Here is a 15,585-nt window from a genome sequence, read left to right as displayed (position 1 = left end):
TCCCAGCGGAGCTGTCCTGAGCCGCTTGCCAGGATAGGGCCCTAGTCAGTTTAGCTGTGTTGTTCACGCCCAGGTCCAGAGAAGGGACCATGCACTGTTGTGGAGGCACCCCTCAACACACCTTTGGCCCCACACAGGCCTGAGTGCTGAGCACCAGCAGGACAAGCCCTCCCCCGTGCCCTCCTAAACCCACCTCTGTCCCACCCTCGGGAAGCTCCTCCTCTCCTCCCGGTCCTGCGAGTCCTACCTCCTCTGGGCCCTGGCTGCTATCTCCTCCCTCTCGAGGGCACATGGCCAGCTCTTCCCTTCCCAAAGGCAGGGATCTCATGGGATGTTCTCAGCCTCCTTTGCATCTAGGCACAGCCACAGTTTAACCAATAAGCTAGAAGGGGAGAACTCTGAAAATTTCTGAGAAAGATTTTTCTCCCTGGCTCCTTTTCTTCTTTGAATGCAGGGTTCAGAAGTTGTGATGGTTGGAGCTACAACCACCATTGTAGAACCACGAGGCAACAAGTCAGAAGCCAACAAGCCAACACTCAGGATGGTTGAGCATAAGGACTGGGAGAGCTGGGGTCCCCGATGATGACATTGACTTACTGCACCTAATCCAGCATCACTTTCTCCATGTTTCCAGGGAACTAGTGTGTGCATCTGTTAAACCACTGTTAGCTGGATATCCTGTTACTTGAAGCTGAAAGCATCCCCAGGAAATGCAAAGCATAGTAACTGAATTCCCAGGCTCGACCTGGTCCACTGCCAGCCCTGCTTGGAGGCCAGTGGAGAAGAGATAGAACCTGGAGATGAGCCCAGGACAGCCCCGCCACTCACTGCCTGGTGACCTTGGGCCAGTAATGAAACCACCCCCACTGGGCTCGCCCATTAAAAAAAAATTATTATTAAAAAAATTATTTTTGGCCATGCTGGGTCTTCATTGATCTGTGAGGGCTTTCTCTAGTTGTGGCGAGTGGGGGCTACTCTCTAGCTGTGGTGCACAAGCTTCTAGTTATGGTGGCTTCTCTTGTTGCAGAGCACAAGTTCTAGGTACACGGGCTTCAGCAGTTGAGGGGCTCAGGCTCAGTAGTTGTGGCACACGGGCTTAACTGCCTCGTGTCACGTGGAATCTTCCTGGACCAGGGATTGAACCATGTCCCCTGCACTGGCAGGCGGATTCTTAACCACTCGACCACCAGGGAAGTCCTGCTTCCGCATTTGAAACTGGAGGGGGGCGCCAGCACCCCACCCCCTGACCCCAAACCCCCTCCAGTGTACCTCTGCCTGGAACCATTGCCCTGAGCCTTCTCCAAGGGCTTTGCCAGCTTGAGTCAGCCATGACTCCTCAACTGTAGCAGAGGAGAGCTGAGCTGGCCATGGGGAGGCAGGTGGTAGCCCCTCTAGGAGAGTGGACTTCCTAAAGACTGCCCAGAGCCATCCTGGAGACGAGCACTAGGCAGCTTGATCAGAGCTGAGATGGGAGGGGGAGACAGGGATGAGTCATGAGTGGACACCCCCACCCCCAGTCCAGGCTGAATCCTGGGAGCTCCCTGACTCCCAGGCTGCCCTCGAGCTTTGCTGGAGGAGTCTGGTCGGGTGGTGATGAGGAGTGTGAATCCTGGGGTCCTCCCTGCAGCCAAGGAGGCAGCCGAGCCCGCCTGCTCCCACGACAGGCCATCTGGTTTACCCACAGGGCCACACCTGGCCATTCCCCTGTACTAGGTCAGAGCCATGAGAGAGGAAAGGTAACCAGGCTGCTGCCCCATCTCACCCTCAGGCCCCCACTGGACAGATGGGGAAAGTGAGGCTGGGGAGGCTCAGATGCCCCAGAGCCAGGTGGAGCCTCCTTCCCTGCCGAGTGAGGGAGGGGGGCAGCTGAAGAGGCGCCAGATGGCCCGGATTCCCGGCTTCTGCAGAGATGCCGGGAACAAGACCTCATCTCTCAGCTACTCTCGCAGCTGAAAATATTTACATCCAAATACGTCCCAATGCGTCATATTTTTGCCTCAAGCCAGTCTGGGAGTCTGTCCCCACCACCTGGGAGGCTGTGAGGCCTGCTGAGGAAGGGTCTTGCCTTTCAGGGGAGCTGATGAGTCTTACCAGAGGCTGGCATTAAGGAACAGGGGCCTGGGAGGGGACCCAGAAAGGACCTTAGGGTTCTGAAAGGACGACCTGCGAAGTGCCTTGGCCTTGGGGTCTTTAGAAGCAGCTGGCTCTGCTCGAGGGCGCTCCCCACAGAAAAGGCGGGAAGAGCCCGTGTGGATTCGAGGGTCTGCAAGGCTCTTGACTTCCTCCCAGGAGACTTGCCATTCTCGAGACGTCCCTCCCGCGAGATTTCCCTCCTGCAAGACAGCCCTTCCCTGATACTTGCCAACCTCAAGACTTCACACCCTCGAAGCAAGACTGTCCTCCTCCGTGCCTCACTGTGTATGACGTGTTACTTTTACTGCGGTTTCTTGTTTTGCTGACCTTCCTCTCGAGATGTCCTCAGACCTGTAAGGGTGGGACCTGGCCTCATTCACCCCAGCACAGAGAGCAGCATCCAGCTGCAGTCGGTGCTCGGCAGGTGCGTGTGCAACACGTAGACCACCAAATGTGGGGCAAGCTCCTGCAGACCCTTGGCCTCTGGCTGCAGGGATGACCAGTGAGGCGGCTTCACCTTCTGGGCTGTGCAGCAGACTGAGAGCGGCAGAACGCTGTCTCCTCTGAGTGCTGGAGGCAAGGAGGCCAGAATCAAGGTGTCCACAGGCTGCGCTTCACCTAAAGGCTCCAAGAGACTTCTGGGCCACACTGTGTCCCCCCGCATATTGGTAGGTTGAAGCCCTGAGCCCCAATGCTTCAGAATGTGACTGTATTTGAAGATGAGGTTGCTGGAATGGTCCTGATCCAGTCTGACCAGTGTCCTTTTAAGAAGAGGGGACTTGGATGCACAGAGAGACATGGGGCCTGCAGACACACAAACATGCACCTGGATGGTTACAGCAGCTTTATTCAGTCCCCAAAACTTGGAAGCAACCAAGACATCCTTCAAGGTGAATGGATAAAAAGTCTGCGCTTCATCCAGACAGTGCAATATTACCTAACACTAAAAAGAAATGATCTGTCAAGCCATGAAAAGGCGGAGAGGAGCCTTAAATGCAAGCTACTAAGTGAAGCAGCCAATCTGAAAAGGCTACAGACTGTGTGATTCCAACTCTAAGACCTTGTGGACAAGGCAGAACTATGAGACTGTGAAAGGATCAGTGGTGGCTAGGACTTAGGGGAGGTGGAGATGAGCAGGTGGAGCACAGAGGATTTCTAGGGCAGTGAAGCTGCTCTGCATGTGACTACAATGGTGGGTACAGGTCATTATCCACTTGTCCAAACCCATGGAATGTACGCTACCGGGAGGGAGCCTGGTGTAGACTGTGGGCTCTGGGTGATTGTGGTGCAAGTCCATCTGTTGTAATCAAAGTACCACCTGGTGGGAGTGATAATGGGAGAGCTCTGAGTGTGGAGGGACAGGTGCTTGATTTTTCTGTGAACCGAAAATGACTCTGAAAAGTAGCCTATTTAAGAGAAAAAGACCCAGCCCCACAGAGCTGGCCTTCTAGTGGAGGGACAGGCAATAAACAACATGAGTGAGAAAATCTCACCCGGAGATGGTGCCAACCCCAAGGCCAGAGGGAGAGGAGAAAAGGGGGCAAAGGGAGGAAAAATGACATCTGTGCCCAGTGGAGTAAGTTTGATCCCAGAGGAGTAAGGACCCCACTTCACTGAGGACCCCAGCCCTCCCTGCCCCACCCCTGGTCTCTGCTTCTCACCAGCCCCGACCCTACCCAACGGGGTCGAGCCTGGACAAGGCTGTTTATCTCTGGGGATGGGAGACTGAGGCTCAGAAGGGAAGACTGTCACCTTTGCGTGACCCCAACCCTCCTGGGGACCCGTCTGCCTGCCTGCAGAGCTCATCCTCTGAGTCATGGGGAGCTGCCCACGACTTTAATTCATTCTGGATCAAACACAGCACCAGATTTGCTGCCTCATGTCTGGTGGGCTCAGAGGAAATGCAGTGAGAGCTGAGTGCTGAGATGGGGGCGGACACGGATTCTCTGCAGGCAGGCAGCTCAGGGCTGAGTGGTGGGTGCCCAGGACGCGGGAAACCTCACCCCACAGTCAGAGAGAAACCAAGACCGGACAGGGCCGACCCCACCCTCCACCTGGGGCTCCTCAAAGGGAAAGTGGCCTCCTCAGGGAGGGGCCTTCCCCTTTGCAGCTTGGCTGCTCAAGGGAGCAGAGTGGGCAGGCAGCTCCCCACGACTCAGAGGATGCGCTCTGCAGGCAGGTAGGCGGGTCCCCGGGAGGGTTAGGGTCACGCAGAGGTGACAGTCTTCCCTTCTGAGCCTCAGTTTCCCATCCCCAGAGATGGACAACCTTGTCCAGGCTTGACCCCTTTGGGAATGGTGGGGGCTGGTGAGGAGCAGAGACCAGGGGTGGGGCAGGGAGGGCTGGGGTCCTTACCCAGCCTGCCCGGCTTCCCCAGCCCCTCTCTGGGTCTGACTGGACTCAGCCTGGTACCAGACCCCAGACCCGTGCACCACCTGGTGACGTGAGCAGGCTGCTGAGCCTCTGGGTGACAGTGGTGGTGAGGGTGTTTGGGTCAGGTGCGGAGCACACAGGGGAATCATCTCAGGGCTGAGTCACAGGGACTTGGCTATCACTGTCAGCACTCTTATTTCCATCCTCAGACTCTGTCCTCACCAGACTCAGCCCAAAGCCCCCGCCCTGCTTGTTGAGCAGGCAACGTTCAGGGCAAGAGGAGCAGCACGGCTTCCCCCACTCCACACCCACCTCTGGGCTGGGGAGGCCCACGCTGACCCAGCACAGGCTACCAAGCCCTGGTCCCCAAACTCAGGGGACGCTACACCGTGCCTCTGCCTCCCGGCACCTGAGCCTGGAGCACCCCTCCAGGGGCCAGGCCTCCAAAGGCAACCAACTCAGGTTCCTGGGCCTCTGGACCCACTTCCCCTGAACTGGTTGGACCACTGGGGTTGGAGGTTGAGAGAGGTGGTCATTCCTTCTCTCATCTTGATGCAGGTGGGGAGTGGAGTCCTGAGGGCAGAATTCATGCCTGGGAGATTATAGAAGGGGGGGGCATCCAGAGATGGCGTGTGCACACACATGCGGCCTTCTGTCACACACAAGTGGATCCTGGGCTGCACGCCAAGGACACAGCCGTCACCAGTAAGGGTGAGGTCTCCCCTCTGGGGCTGCTCTCCTGCTGTCCACGGAGGCTGGCTCACAGCAACCACAATCCAAGGTGCTAATGCGGTGATGGGGCATCCAGGACTGTGGAGGCACAGGAGAGACACTTCCAGAGGGCTCTGAGGGATGTGTAGGAGTTTGCCAGGTGAGGACCAGTCTGTGGGAAGAGCTGCGAAAGGTCAGAGATAATGAAGGCACTTTGGGGAGAGAAGCAGTTCCTATGAGAGAGGGGAGAGGAGGGAGTAGAGCAAGGCGGTATCCAGGGTCACCTTTGGCATTCATCCTGGGGCCCTGGGCAGCCACTGAAGGTTTATGAAGAGGAGTTGGATGATGACCGTGTGATTTGGACAGATCTTCCTGCTGTGGTGTGGGGGTAGAGGGCAGGAGCCAGGGGGCTGAGAGGAGGGAGGAGGTCTCTGTAGACAGTGAAAGGCAGGGGCAGAGGGAGGGTGAGTAGGGGAGGGGAGCCCTCACTCCAAAAGGGCTTCCCTGGGCAGGGTCCTGAGCTGGACAAGCAGAATTCTCAGGGAATCTGACAAAACTCTGTTCAGGATGAGCTTTCTGGTGACAGCACGCCCACAGGGACCACAGCCAACCTCGATGGAGCAGGATGTCCGCCAAGCGGTTTCACTAAACCTGCACCGCACCCTGTGAGGTGGGCCGTGTGGTCCTCTTATTTTCTAGTTGAGGAAACTGAGGCCAGGGAGGTTCAGTAGCTGGCCCAAGAGTATCCAGCAAAGACAGCTAACATGAGAGTGTGACCCCAGGGGTCTCTGACTCTGGAAGCCTCCACGTGGCAGGTTCACCAGGGATGGAAGGCCCTGACTGAAGCACTGGATGGGAGGGGTCTTCACCATGAACTAGAACAGTGGTTCTTTATTGAGGGAGAGGCGTCCATGAACTTGGATAAGGAAAAGATTACAGGGACTTCCCTGGTGGTCCAGTGTTTAAGAATCCATCTTTAGTGAACGGGATGTGTGTTCGATCCCTGTTCAGGAAACTAAGATCCCACCCACCTGCCATAGATTAAGTAAGCCCATGCTCTACATCAAAAGACCTCGCCTGATGCAATGAAGATCCTGCATGTTGCAGCTAAGACCCGGCACAGCCAAATAAAAAATATTAAAAAAAAAAAAAAAAGATTACACCTGTACTTCACTAACCTCTAACCAAAGTGTAGCATTTCCCTTTACCACAAACACAGGTGTATCAGCCATTCCTGTGAGCTCAGCACGGACAGACTCAGCTGCGTTTGTCACATTTGTAGGTCAGCAGCAGTCAAGTAGCAGGAATTTCACGGGGTTCAACCTAGCGTCTTGTATTTCGGCTGCTGTGACATTTGATGTCACAGTTCTCACTCACAGCTACGGTAAATAGAGAAGCATGTGTATTACTACATCAGAAAGATCTTAACAGTTTGGCATCTGTATTTGGATGAAAGGAATTTTCTTTGTACTTCTGTGAATGTATTCGTGTTCCCAACATTGCTTTGAGTCGAGGCTCATGGGTTTCATCAGACACCAGAGGTGCCCACAGCACCAGAGGGTCGGGACGCCTGCTACCAGCTCAGTGTCCTCCTGCTTGTCTGTGTGGGCTCCAGCCTCTGGCCCCAAAAGACAGAGCTCTTCCTGCCAGTAAGAGTGCTGACTGCCTCCAGGAGCCCCAGAGCCCCGCCTCGTGTGCGGGATTCCCATATATCAAACCAGGATGCAAATGGCCCTTCCCTGTGACCCTGAGTTTGCTCTGCAACACTCTGACTGGGGAGTGATGGGCAAGGGGTCCAGCCCTGGACTGGCTTCACCTGTCAGTACTGAAACGAGCACACCACAACCATCAGGCCACATTTCATTCCAGACCTGGAAGCAGAGGTTAGCCACCTGCCAGGCCATGGGTTGAAGAGTGCTGGGCTGTCCTGGCTCCCTTGTAGCTCACATCTCCTCATCAGGCCTTTTCTGGATCTGTCCTGTGTCTCATATCCCTCTTTGGGGGGCTGCTTTGTGGTTGGGAATGTCACCCCTGTGAGTCGCAGTCCCTGCTCTCTAAAGCACAGCTTACCTAAGATTTGCATAGAATTGTGTTTCCGCTGGTCCATCCACCAGTCACCCATCCCTCTCTCCACCCGTCCTCCTGTGAGCCATCCATGCACCACCCACCCATCCCTCCATCCACCCAACCATCCTCCTGTGATCCATTCATCTACCCATCTACATACCTATCCATCATTTATCCACCCACCCATTCATCCATCCACCCATTAATCCATCTGTCCACCTCCATTGAGTCATTCATTCACCCAGCAATCATGGGGCTCCTATAGGACAGGAAAGGAGGCAGAAATAAGACTCCCATCCTAGTGACTTTCCTGCCCCCCTCCACCTAGTGGCCTCTCACCACTGGCCTCCACTGGCCTCCCTCCAGCACCCTGGCCGTCCTACAGAATCCTGAAAGCCTGGAGCTGTGACTATCTCAGGGCCCTTCTATCTGGAATGCACTTCCTCTCACCTCCCCAGGGGCAGCTCTGATCCCTGAGACACAGCTTCCAAATCACCTCCCCTGATTGCCCCGTGGGCCACATCTCTTAGGGGCTTACTGGTTGAATGTCTGCCTCCCGTGGGAGAGAAGGCCCCTCGCCCCCTCCCCACCACCCCGGGTGCTGGCAGCCGTGGCCTCTGGAGGGAGAGGCCCCACCCCTCCTTCTGCAGCCGCTTCCTCCTGGGCGCCTTATCTCCCGGGCCGCCCAGCTCCGAAAGCCGCAACCAACGTCTGCTTCCCCACAAGCCCCAACTGCCCGGCCCGGGGGGAGTGGGGAGCAGGCAAACACTCCAGAGATGGCCATCGAGGGGGGTGTCGCACCCGCTCCCCATTCATGGACAACTTTCCTCTATTTCAACTCAACTTTTGTCGGCCCCGCTCATCAGAAAACCAGGCAGGATGAGAGGCCCCTCACGAAAGTGGAAGTGTCCCATCTGGGGTGCCCCGCAGGTGCAAGGTGCCCTGAACATCTGCCCAGAGCCAGGGTGGGGACTGCCTTCACAGGGGAGGGGCCTGTTCCTCCCTGAGACCCTTTCACTCCCCAGCTTGGAGAGGTCCCACCATCTGCAGCCTGGAAAATGGGGTGACACAGGGCTCCAGTAGCAGTGGGGTCACAGCTGCACTGTGGACCCCGAGGCAGGCCGTGCCCGGCATCTCCACAGTCTCCACCCTGAGCTGCCTGGGAGCTGGGACCACGGTGATCAGGGCATCACGCACACCGAGGAAACCGGGTTGGGGGGTGGGGGAGGTGGTGGCCAGTGTGACCCTGGATCCCACCCTGACCTGGAGCAGGACAGACCAGGAGGGGCTGTGAGGAGGGCAGAGACGCTGGGGACTGGGCCCTGGCTCCCAGGACCGTCCTCTCCATCTGAACCCTGGGGACTCAGGGCAGCCAGGCCTGCAGGGGACGTGCACGTGGCGGCCCCTTCCAGGAACAGACGGGGTCTGGGCTGCACAGGCTCTAGAAGGATGCCCACCTGTGGAGACAGTGCGTCGGGGGAAAGATAGAGGTGGGGGCATGGACGGGGTTCTGCCTGGCTGCCCCGCGCCCTCTGCACTGCTGGGATTGCTCCCCACAGGCAGGAATTACCTAGAAATTCAATTCAGCTTGTTAAAATACATGAGCTCTGGGGCTGCGGGCTGCACACCTCTGGCCAGTCTGAGGCCCTGAGCCTACACCAAGTTTGGGTCCCCAGGGACTGATTGACAGGCCAGTGGAGGGCGAGGGGCACGCTGTCTCCTCCAAGGGGTCTTCCCATGGTGGTCACTACCTTCACCAAGTGATTGTGTGCCTGCGCGCAGCCTCACCTCCTCTGTGCTGGGTGAGGGGTCTGGGACACCTGTGTCTAGTCTGAAAGGTGACCAAGGGCCCTGGCATGCTTTCTGTCATCCCTCAGACTGGGGAGCAGCTCACGCTCAGCAAATTCCACCTGTGAGTCTGAATTGACTGTTCCCCAAGGTGTCCATCAGGAAATGGGGTGAGGATCTCCAAGGAGACCCCAGCCAGGAGGACAAGCTCAGAGAGGGGGTTTCCTTGCCCAGCCCAGTGGGCAGTGCTTTCAGGGTGGGTGGGGGCCAGGACCTCCAGGTTGCAGGGGAAAGCCTGAGTGCATGGGGCTGGCCAGACTGGCAGGACCAGGATCAAACCAGGGCTGACCCAGAAGTCAGGTTCAAGGTTACAAGTGACGCCCACAAACAGCTGGCCCTGGGAGGAGGGCCCTGGAGGAAGTCTGGCTGAGGTCAGGAGAGGGTGGAGACCCCCGGACCACCCCGGGCTGCAGGCTGGGCCAGGCCAGAGGGGAGATAGGCAGGCAGGACTGGGCTGGGAGGCTTGGCCAGGGTGGACATTGTCCCTCTGTTGTTGATCTGCGCCCTCACGGCCCCCCTGCACCACCCCAGGTCAAGGAAGCACACCCAGCAGGCCAGGCTCAGGGTGGGTGGAGTGTCACCGGCTGGGCTGGAGGAGGAAGTTGTTGGGAAGTCAGAACGGAATTGCCGTGAGGGGAGGCCGGGCAGGGCCGGGCCCAGATGGTTCCTGTTGAGGAAGCAGTGGGCACAGCTGCGCGGCTGCTCCCCGGCCGGCCGCACTATCACGGTGACACAGCTGGCTGCCTCGCCGCAGGCTGCAGGCGACCTCCCCCACCGGCGCCTCCCCAGGCCCGCCCTGCATCACATGAGCCCCTGCAGCCGCCCGCCCCTTCCCCAGGCAGCTGCAAGAAGGCCTGAAGCAGTCTGGGGGACGGAGACCTCCAGTTCAGAGGAGCCCAGGCTGGCTGAGGCCTGTGTCTTTCCCTCGAGGGCCCACGAGGTTGAGAAGGGCACTGAGCGTGGGGCTCACCAGGCTCCAAGCTGCTGCCCACCACGGGGCTGCCCACCTCCCACCTCAGCAGGATTCAGATTCCTGAACCCACCCTCCGGCTCCATGTCCCGGGCATCCCCCGTGCTGGACAGTGGGCCCTCGGCATCCACCAGCTGCTCAACGCCTCGGGGTCCCAGGAAGGGCGGTCCAGGTAAGGGGATGGGACCGGTTTGGGGGCGGGGGCGGCACTGAGCAGGTGGCATGAGGCAGCGACATCTCCTTGCTGTGCTTCCTGGCCTGTTGACTCACGTCCAACATCAGCACAGCCTCCCACCGGGCACAGACCTGTGCAGCTGGGGCAGGTGGCCGGGGAGGACCAGCAGGTGCCAGGCCTACGGGTGGGCCCCGTGGGCCCCACCCAGAGGCAGACACTGGAGGTGGAGGCTGCTCAGTGAGTAGGGCCCCAGGAATCGGAGAGAAAGGTGGTGTGCAGAGTGCTGGGGACCCCTAAGACTTGGAGTTCAGAGGAGGAAACCGAGGCCAGATGGAGAGGGGCTGGTCCAGGGCCCCAGGAGCGAGTGGTGGTCCAGGACCTGCTCCGCCCCGACTGAGGAGCAACCTGCCAGGGCTCCCACCAGCGGAGCCAGTGCCAGGGAGAGGTGGTCATACAGGGAAGACCTCCAGGGGCTGCTGACTGGGGGGTGTAGGAGGCTGTGGGCCCAAGCTGCAGGATCATCTGCCTGGCTCTCCCGGGACTCAGGGGCCCACAGAACTGCACATAGAAGGCCCCGCTCACCAGCCATAGCCACGTGGCCATGGATTAGGAGCACAGATCTGCAAGTCTCATTGCAGGAGCCTGCAGAGTACAAGCAGGCCTGAGTCACCCCAGCACCCCAACCCCAGACAGCCCATCTCCCCTGCAGAGGGACCACCTGCCCTGAGCGGGTCCCCACCTGCCCCAGCCAGGGACCTGAGGGCCAGCTCCACCGGGCATTCTGCACATCCAGGACTGGGGCCCCAGGGTGTGCAAAGCCTGCCCCTCCACACAGTCACTAGCGTGCTGCTGACGATTCTAAGACGTTGCCAGGGAGGCTCCAGTCACTGGCCTGGGATATGGCTGCCCTGCGCTCGGGCTGACCACAGCCTCTGGTCCCGTCCAGCTCTAGCTGCGACCACACAGCTGTCCCTTCTTCCCCAGGGTGGCCCTGCCTGACCCCCACTGTCCTGGGACCACTCATTGCTCCTTACCTGGGCCCAGTCCCTCTTCACCTGGGCCTCAGGTTCCTCGTGTGTCAGGCCCCATCCTTCGGCTCCATGAAAGGGTCAAGAAGCTGCTTCTCAAAGCCAGGGGTGGGCAGTGGGTAGCGGGTGAGCGTGTGTGAGATGCTGGCCACAGCCGTGTTCAGATGGATGGTGGCGTGTCCGCGTGCAAGGGGTCCGAGGCCGGGAAACGTGATGCGCCCGCTGTGCTCACAATGTCACTTCAGGTGTTGGGCTGTGGGCCTCTGGAGCTTCCTGGGGGGCTTCGTGGAGAGGAGGGAAAGCAGTGGGCATTTGGCTCGTGCGTTGAACTGGGGGCTTGCCTGGGCACGGGGTCCCCGTCCTGGGACTCCGGCTTTTAGGAACTTATGGCCCATCTTCTCTTAATCACCTGGTTCCATGGGACAGACACAGACACGCAGGGAGACATCCAGCTCCCCATGCCCCCACAAAGGGGTAGATGCCAGGCCCCCAGGTGCCGGGCATCTCCACCACGGGAAGTGGCAGGTGGGGCTGTGCTGGACTCCATGGGAGCTGGGGGGTCCAGGACAGGCCTTGGGTCAGTGGGTCTGTCCCGCAGGCTTCCCAAGAGTCTGTGAAAATCTTTGAGATTCCAAACGTCAAGTAGCACCTACACCACTAAAAGAATAGGAAGTAATATCTTCTAAAGCTGAGTCTGTCTGTCTGAGAATGTGCGTGAACCCTGCGCTGCCCTCCTGCTGGTAGGAAGCGGGGGTGGGGCCGGGGGTGGGGGGACAGACCCACCCCCCTGGCGCGTCCCCGAGGTGTGTGCGGCCGCGGCAGCAGGCAGAAAGGAACAGTGCTGGTTAGAGGGTGTTCACGGTACTCAGGCTTGTTAGGTGCCCAACTTCCCTGGCGGTCCAGTGGTAAGACTCTATATTCCACTGCGGGGGCTACGACCTCGCATGCCACAAGGTGCGGGCTAAAAAAAGGTGCCAGTGGTGTGTGCTAGGAGCTGGACCCCACACGCAAGAGGTGGAACCAGCACACTGGCAGGGGTGCCTCGGGCAAAGGAGGCTCAGGGGCAGTGCCTGAAGGGGAAACTGAGTCAGGCTTGTTCAGCGTCACCTGAGAGGGACTGGTGAGTGACAGGGAGACAGGGAGTGATCCATCACTGGAGGGTCCAAGTGAGGCAGCTTCGTGGAGGGAGCCATCCTGCGAACCTTGGGTCACCTGGCCACAGGGGTGGGGTTCAGAGGTCACCACTGTCACCAAGTGGCCTTGCCCTCCCTCCCCTGTCCCCCTCCTCCTGTCCCCGCAGCCCCCACCCACCCCTCCCCCCCAGCCACAAGCGCTTCTCTGGAACATTCTTTGTCTGGAATGCCCCTCCCTGCTATTTAATTTCCTGGGGAGGCTGTAACGAATCACCACCAGTGGGTGAATTACAATAGAAATCTCCTGATTCTGGAGGCCAGAGTCTGAGATCAGGAGGGTCGCAGGGCCAGGGTCCCTGCAGAGGCTCCGAGGAAGGGTCCAACCTGCCTCTTCCAGCTCCTGGGGGCTCCAGGCATCCTTGGCTTGTGGCTACATCCCTCCCATCTCTGCCCCCATCTTAATACGGCCTCTCCTCCTCTTCTAAAAAGGACAATGGTTTTGGAATGTAGGGCCACCCCATTCCAGGTGACTGAGCTCCAACCATCCTGTCTGTGTTCCAGCTGGCGGGATTGGGGCAAAGGAGCCCATGGCCTGCATAGCTGCCTATGGCACAGCCAGGCCCAGGGCTTGGGCTCATGGCCTCCAGCTGCCATGGGGGTCAGGGAGCCTCAAGGGGTGCATCCTGCAAGAGGGGAGCCAGGTTATCAGGATCCCGCGTGTCTTCTGCCCCACTGCCCGCCCGCCACCTCACTTTCCGATCAGCCGAGGCCCTTGGCCACGCTTTCAGTGCTGTCAGGAGACAGTCAGCTGTGGACACTGGGGAGTTCATAGTGGGAGGACCCAGGGCGTCTGGGGTTGGGGCATGCCTGGGCGGACAGCAGAGTCCACAGCCCCTCTGTGCAGTGTGGGACTGAGAACCAAGCCCCACAGTGACCGTCCATCTGCGTCTCTGTGCAAAGTCCTGCGAGCGATTTGTCCTTTGACTTCTGTACCATTGCCTCACGTGGGACGGCTGTCCTGTCCCTGCACTGCTCATATCCTGCAGGGCTTCCTTCCCTTCCCCAGGCCCATCTCCACTTCTTGTTGACCACATGGTGCTGGGGGCTCCTGTGTCAGGATATCGGCTCAGGGCTGCCGAGCCCCATGTGAGGTTGTGACTGCCATCTCAGGAGAAGATACCAAGGTTCCGAGGGGCACACAGCAGGCAAGAGCAGAGGCGGGCTTGGACCCGGCTCTACTGACCCTACAGGATGGATGCAGGGTCAGATGGGAGCGGGGGCCCATTACGGTGGAAGGAGCCCTGGACACCTGCCAGATCAGTTGGTCCTGACAGGAAACTGCTCGCATGACCCCTGGGCAACAGTGTGGACAGTTTGAAGAGAAACCACTGACACAGATCAAACAGAGTCACCCGGCCAGCACAGACATCTGAAGGACACTCCTTGACCTGAGGGGTGGGAAGGGAGGAGAGGAATAAGCTGAGAGAGGGGCCAGGCCAGGAACGGAGTGGGAGAGCCCTGGAAAGAGGGAGGCAGGACAAATGCCCATGTGTTCCCTCCATGCCCATCTCCTAAGGCCTCCTGACCTGCCCCAGGCCAGCCTCCAGAACAGAGGAGCAGGGGTGCAGCTTGCCCCCATCCCCCCATGCCCCGTGTCAGGACCCAGCATAAGTCTGGGGAGGGAGGGCTACACTCCACCCCAGGTCCTGGGAGGAGTGCATTACCCCCAGGGTAAATGTGGAGCACTCTTTCCCTGAGACCTGCAGTTTCCATGCTTTCCCATCCCACAAGCCTGGGAGAAAGACTTCCGGGGTTAGCTAGCAGGAGGACTCCAGCCATCCACATCCTCCCCACCCATTAGACAACAAATCCAAACTTCAGAAGACAGAGCTAGGGGCAGGAGTGATGCCCAGAGGACAGGGTGCAATCCAGGCCAGCTTCCTGAAGGAAGTGGTCCCTTGGCGGGTAGCTAGAGGAGGCAAAGACTTTCACTTCTCAAAGTGTCTTGACTGAGAAGAAAGGCATTGGTGTTAACCTCTCACATCTTCACTTCCACAACTGCAGTGGCGGAGGAGAGGCCAAGGGAAGGGAAAGAGGGGCCACCGCTGGACTCAGGCTCATTCACACAGGTGATGGGGCCAGAGGTAGGGCTGCAATGGCGCTAATCAAAGTCTCAGCATTAAAAACCCTCGTACAGTCCCGCTGGCACAGCCAGGGCAGGCAGACATCCTGGAGCAGGCAGTGACCAGCAGAGGGTGGCCCAGAACGGAGGTGGCATCCATGGGGATTCCATCCAAGGGTCTTCTGGAGGTGGGGTGTGTTGACAGGCTCTTCTTGTGGGGCTTTGGGGAGTCAATTTGCCATTCCGTTGTTTACAAGACTGAACTCAAGTAGTCAGGCCGGATCACCTCTCCTCTGTGTGCACGCCCTCTGGGAGCTTCCCCTGCCCCCCTCCCATGCCCACCACTCTTCCTCTACCCAGCTGGTGCATGGCCACCCCACCAACACCCCAGATACCTTCCCTGGCCCTGTTCCCTCCCCACAGGCTCCTCTTCCATTCGGCCCCCTCCCACCCCCTCTCAAGTCTTTGCTCTGGTTACCCTGCCCTCCCCCCGCAACATGTGTGCCCAGTCCCCTTTCCTGCTGTTTCCCCTTCACTTATTACTCTATCTGATGAAGGTGGCGGTTCCGTGTCTACTTATCCTGTCTCCCTGGTGTGCTGGCTCCGCTGTCTGCTTGCCATGGCACTCTCAGCACCTGGAGTGGTGCTGCTGGGGCGCCCAGCACTGGGTGATGAGTGCACCCCGTGTCCAGGCGACTCGACCACCCGCAGACAGTGAGTGCACTGATCAGCACAGGGGCCCTGGTGAGTGGCTTGTGTTGGTCTCTAGATGCTAGATCACAGCTGCTGTCAGGCGGGAGCTGAGGCCCAGAGACTGAAGTGACCTGCCAGGGGTCAGACAGCATGTGGCCCCAGGGCTGAGTTGGACCCAGGCCTAGGGATGAGACTGGGGCAGCCCATCCCAGCCCCTCCCAATGGGCATCAGCATTCCCTCCCCTGCAGCCAGAGGCGTGGATGGTGCTGGACCACCTGCCCTCCCGTCTTCTCTCCCTGTGTCCTCTACAGGGGGGCACAGGGCCCAGAAA

At 59.0% G+C, this 15,585-nt stretch overlaps 1 protein-coding gene across 3 annotated transcripts in view; it reads left to right on the top strand.

The window, feature by feature from the left end:
- The first annotated feature begins 9,790 nt into the window (after positions 1-9,790).
- The window catches only part of CBFA2T3 (CBFA2/RUNX1 partner transcriptional co-repressor 3), an 81,472-nt gene continuing 75,677 nt past the window's right edge, over positions 9,791-15,585 (top strand). For all 3 annotated transcript variants that reach the window (XM_042231559.2, XM_027977745.3, XM_027977744.3), the window contains exon 1: positions 9,791-10,274. In XM_042231559.2, the coding sequence (XP_042087493.2) occupies positions 9,938-10,274 (337 nt within the window). In that variant the 5' untranslated portion in view covers positions 9,791-9,937. The remainder of the gene's footprint in view (positions 10,275-15,585) is intronic.

Source organism: Ovis aries, chromosome 14 (assembly GCF_016772045.2).
Source record: "Ovis aries strain OAR_USU_Benz2616 breed Rambouillet chromosome 14, ARS-UI_Ramb_v3.0, whole genome shotgun sequence".
NCBI lineage: Eukaryota > Metazoa > Chordata > Mammalia > Artiodactyla > Bovidae > Ovis > Ovis aries.
Note: the sequence above shows the minus strand (reverse complement) of the source record. Positions and strands in the feature narration are given on the sequence as shown.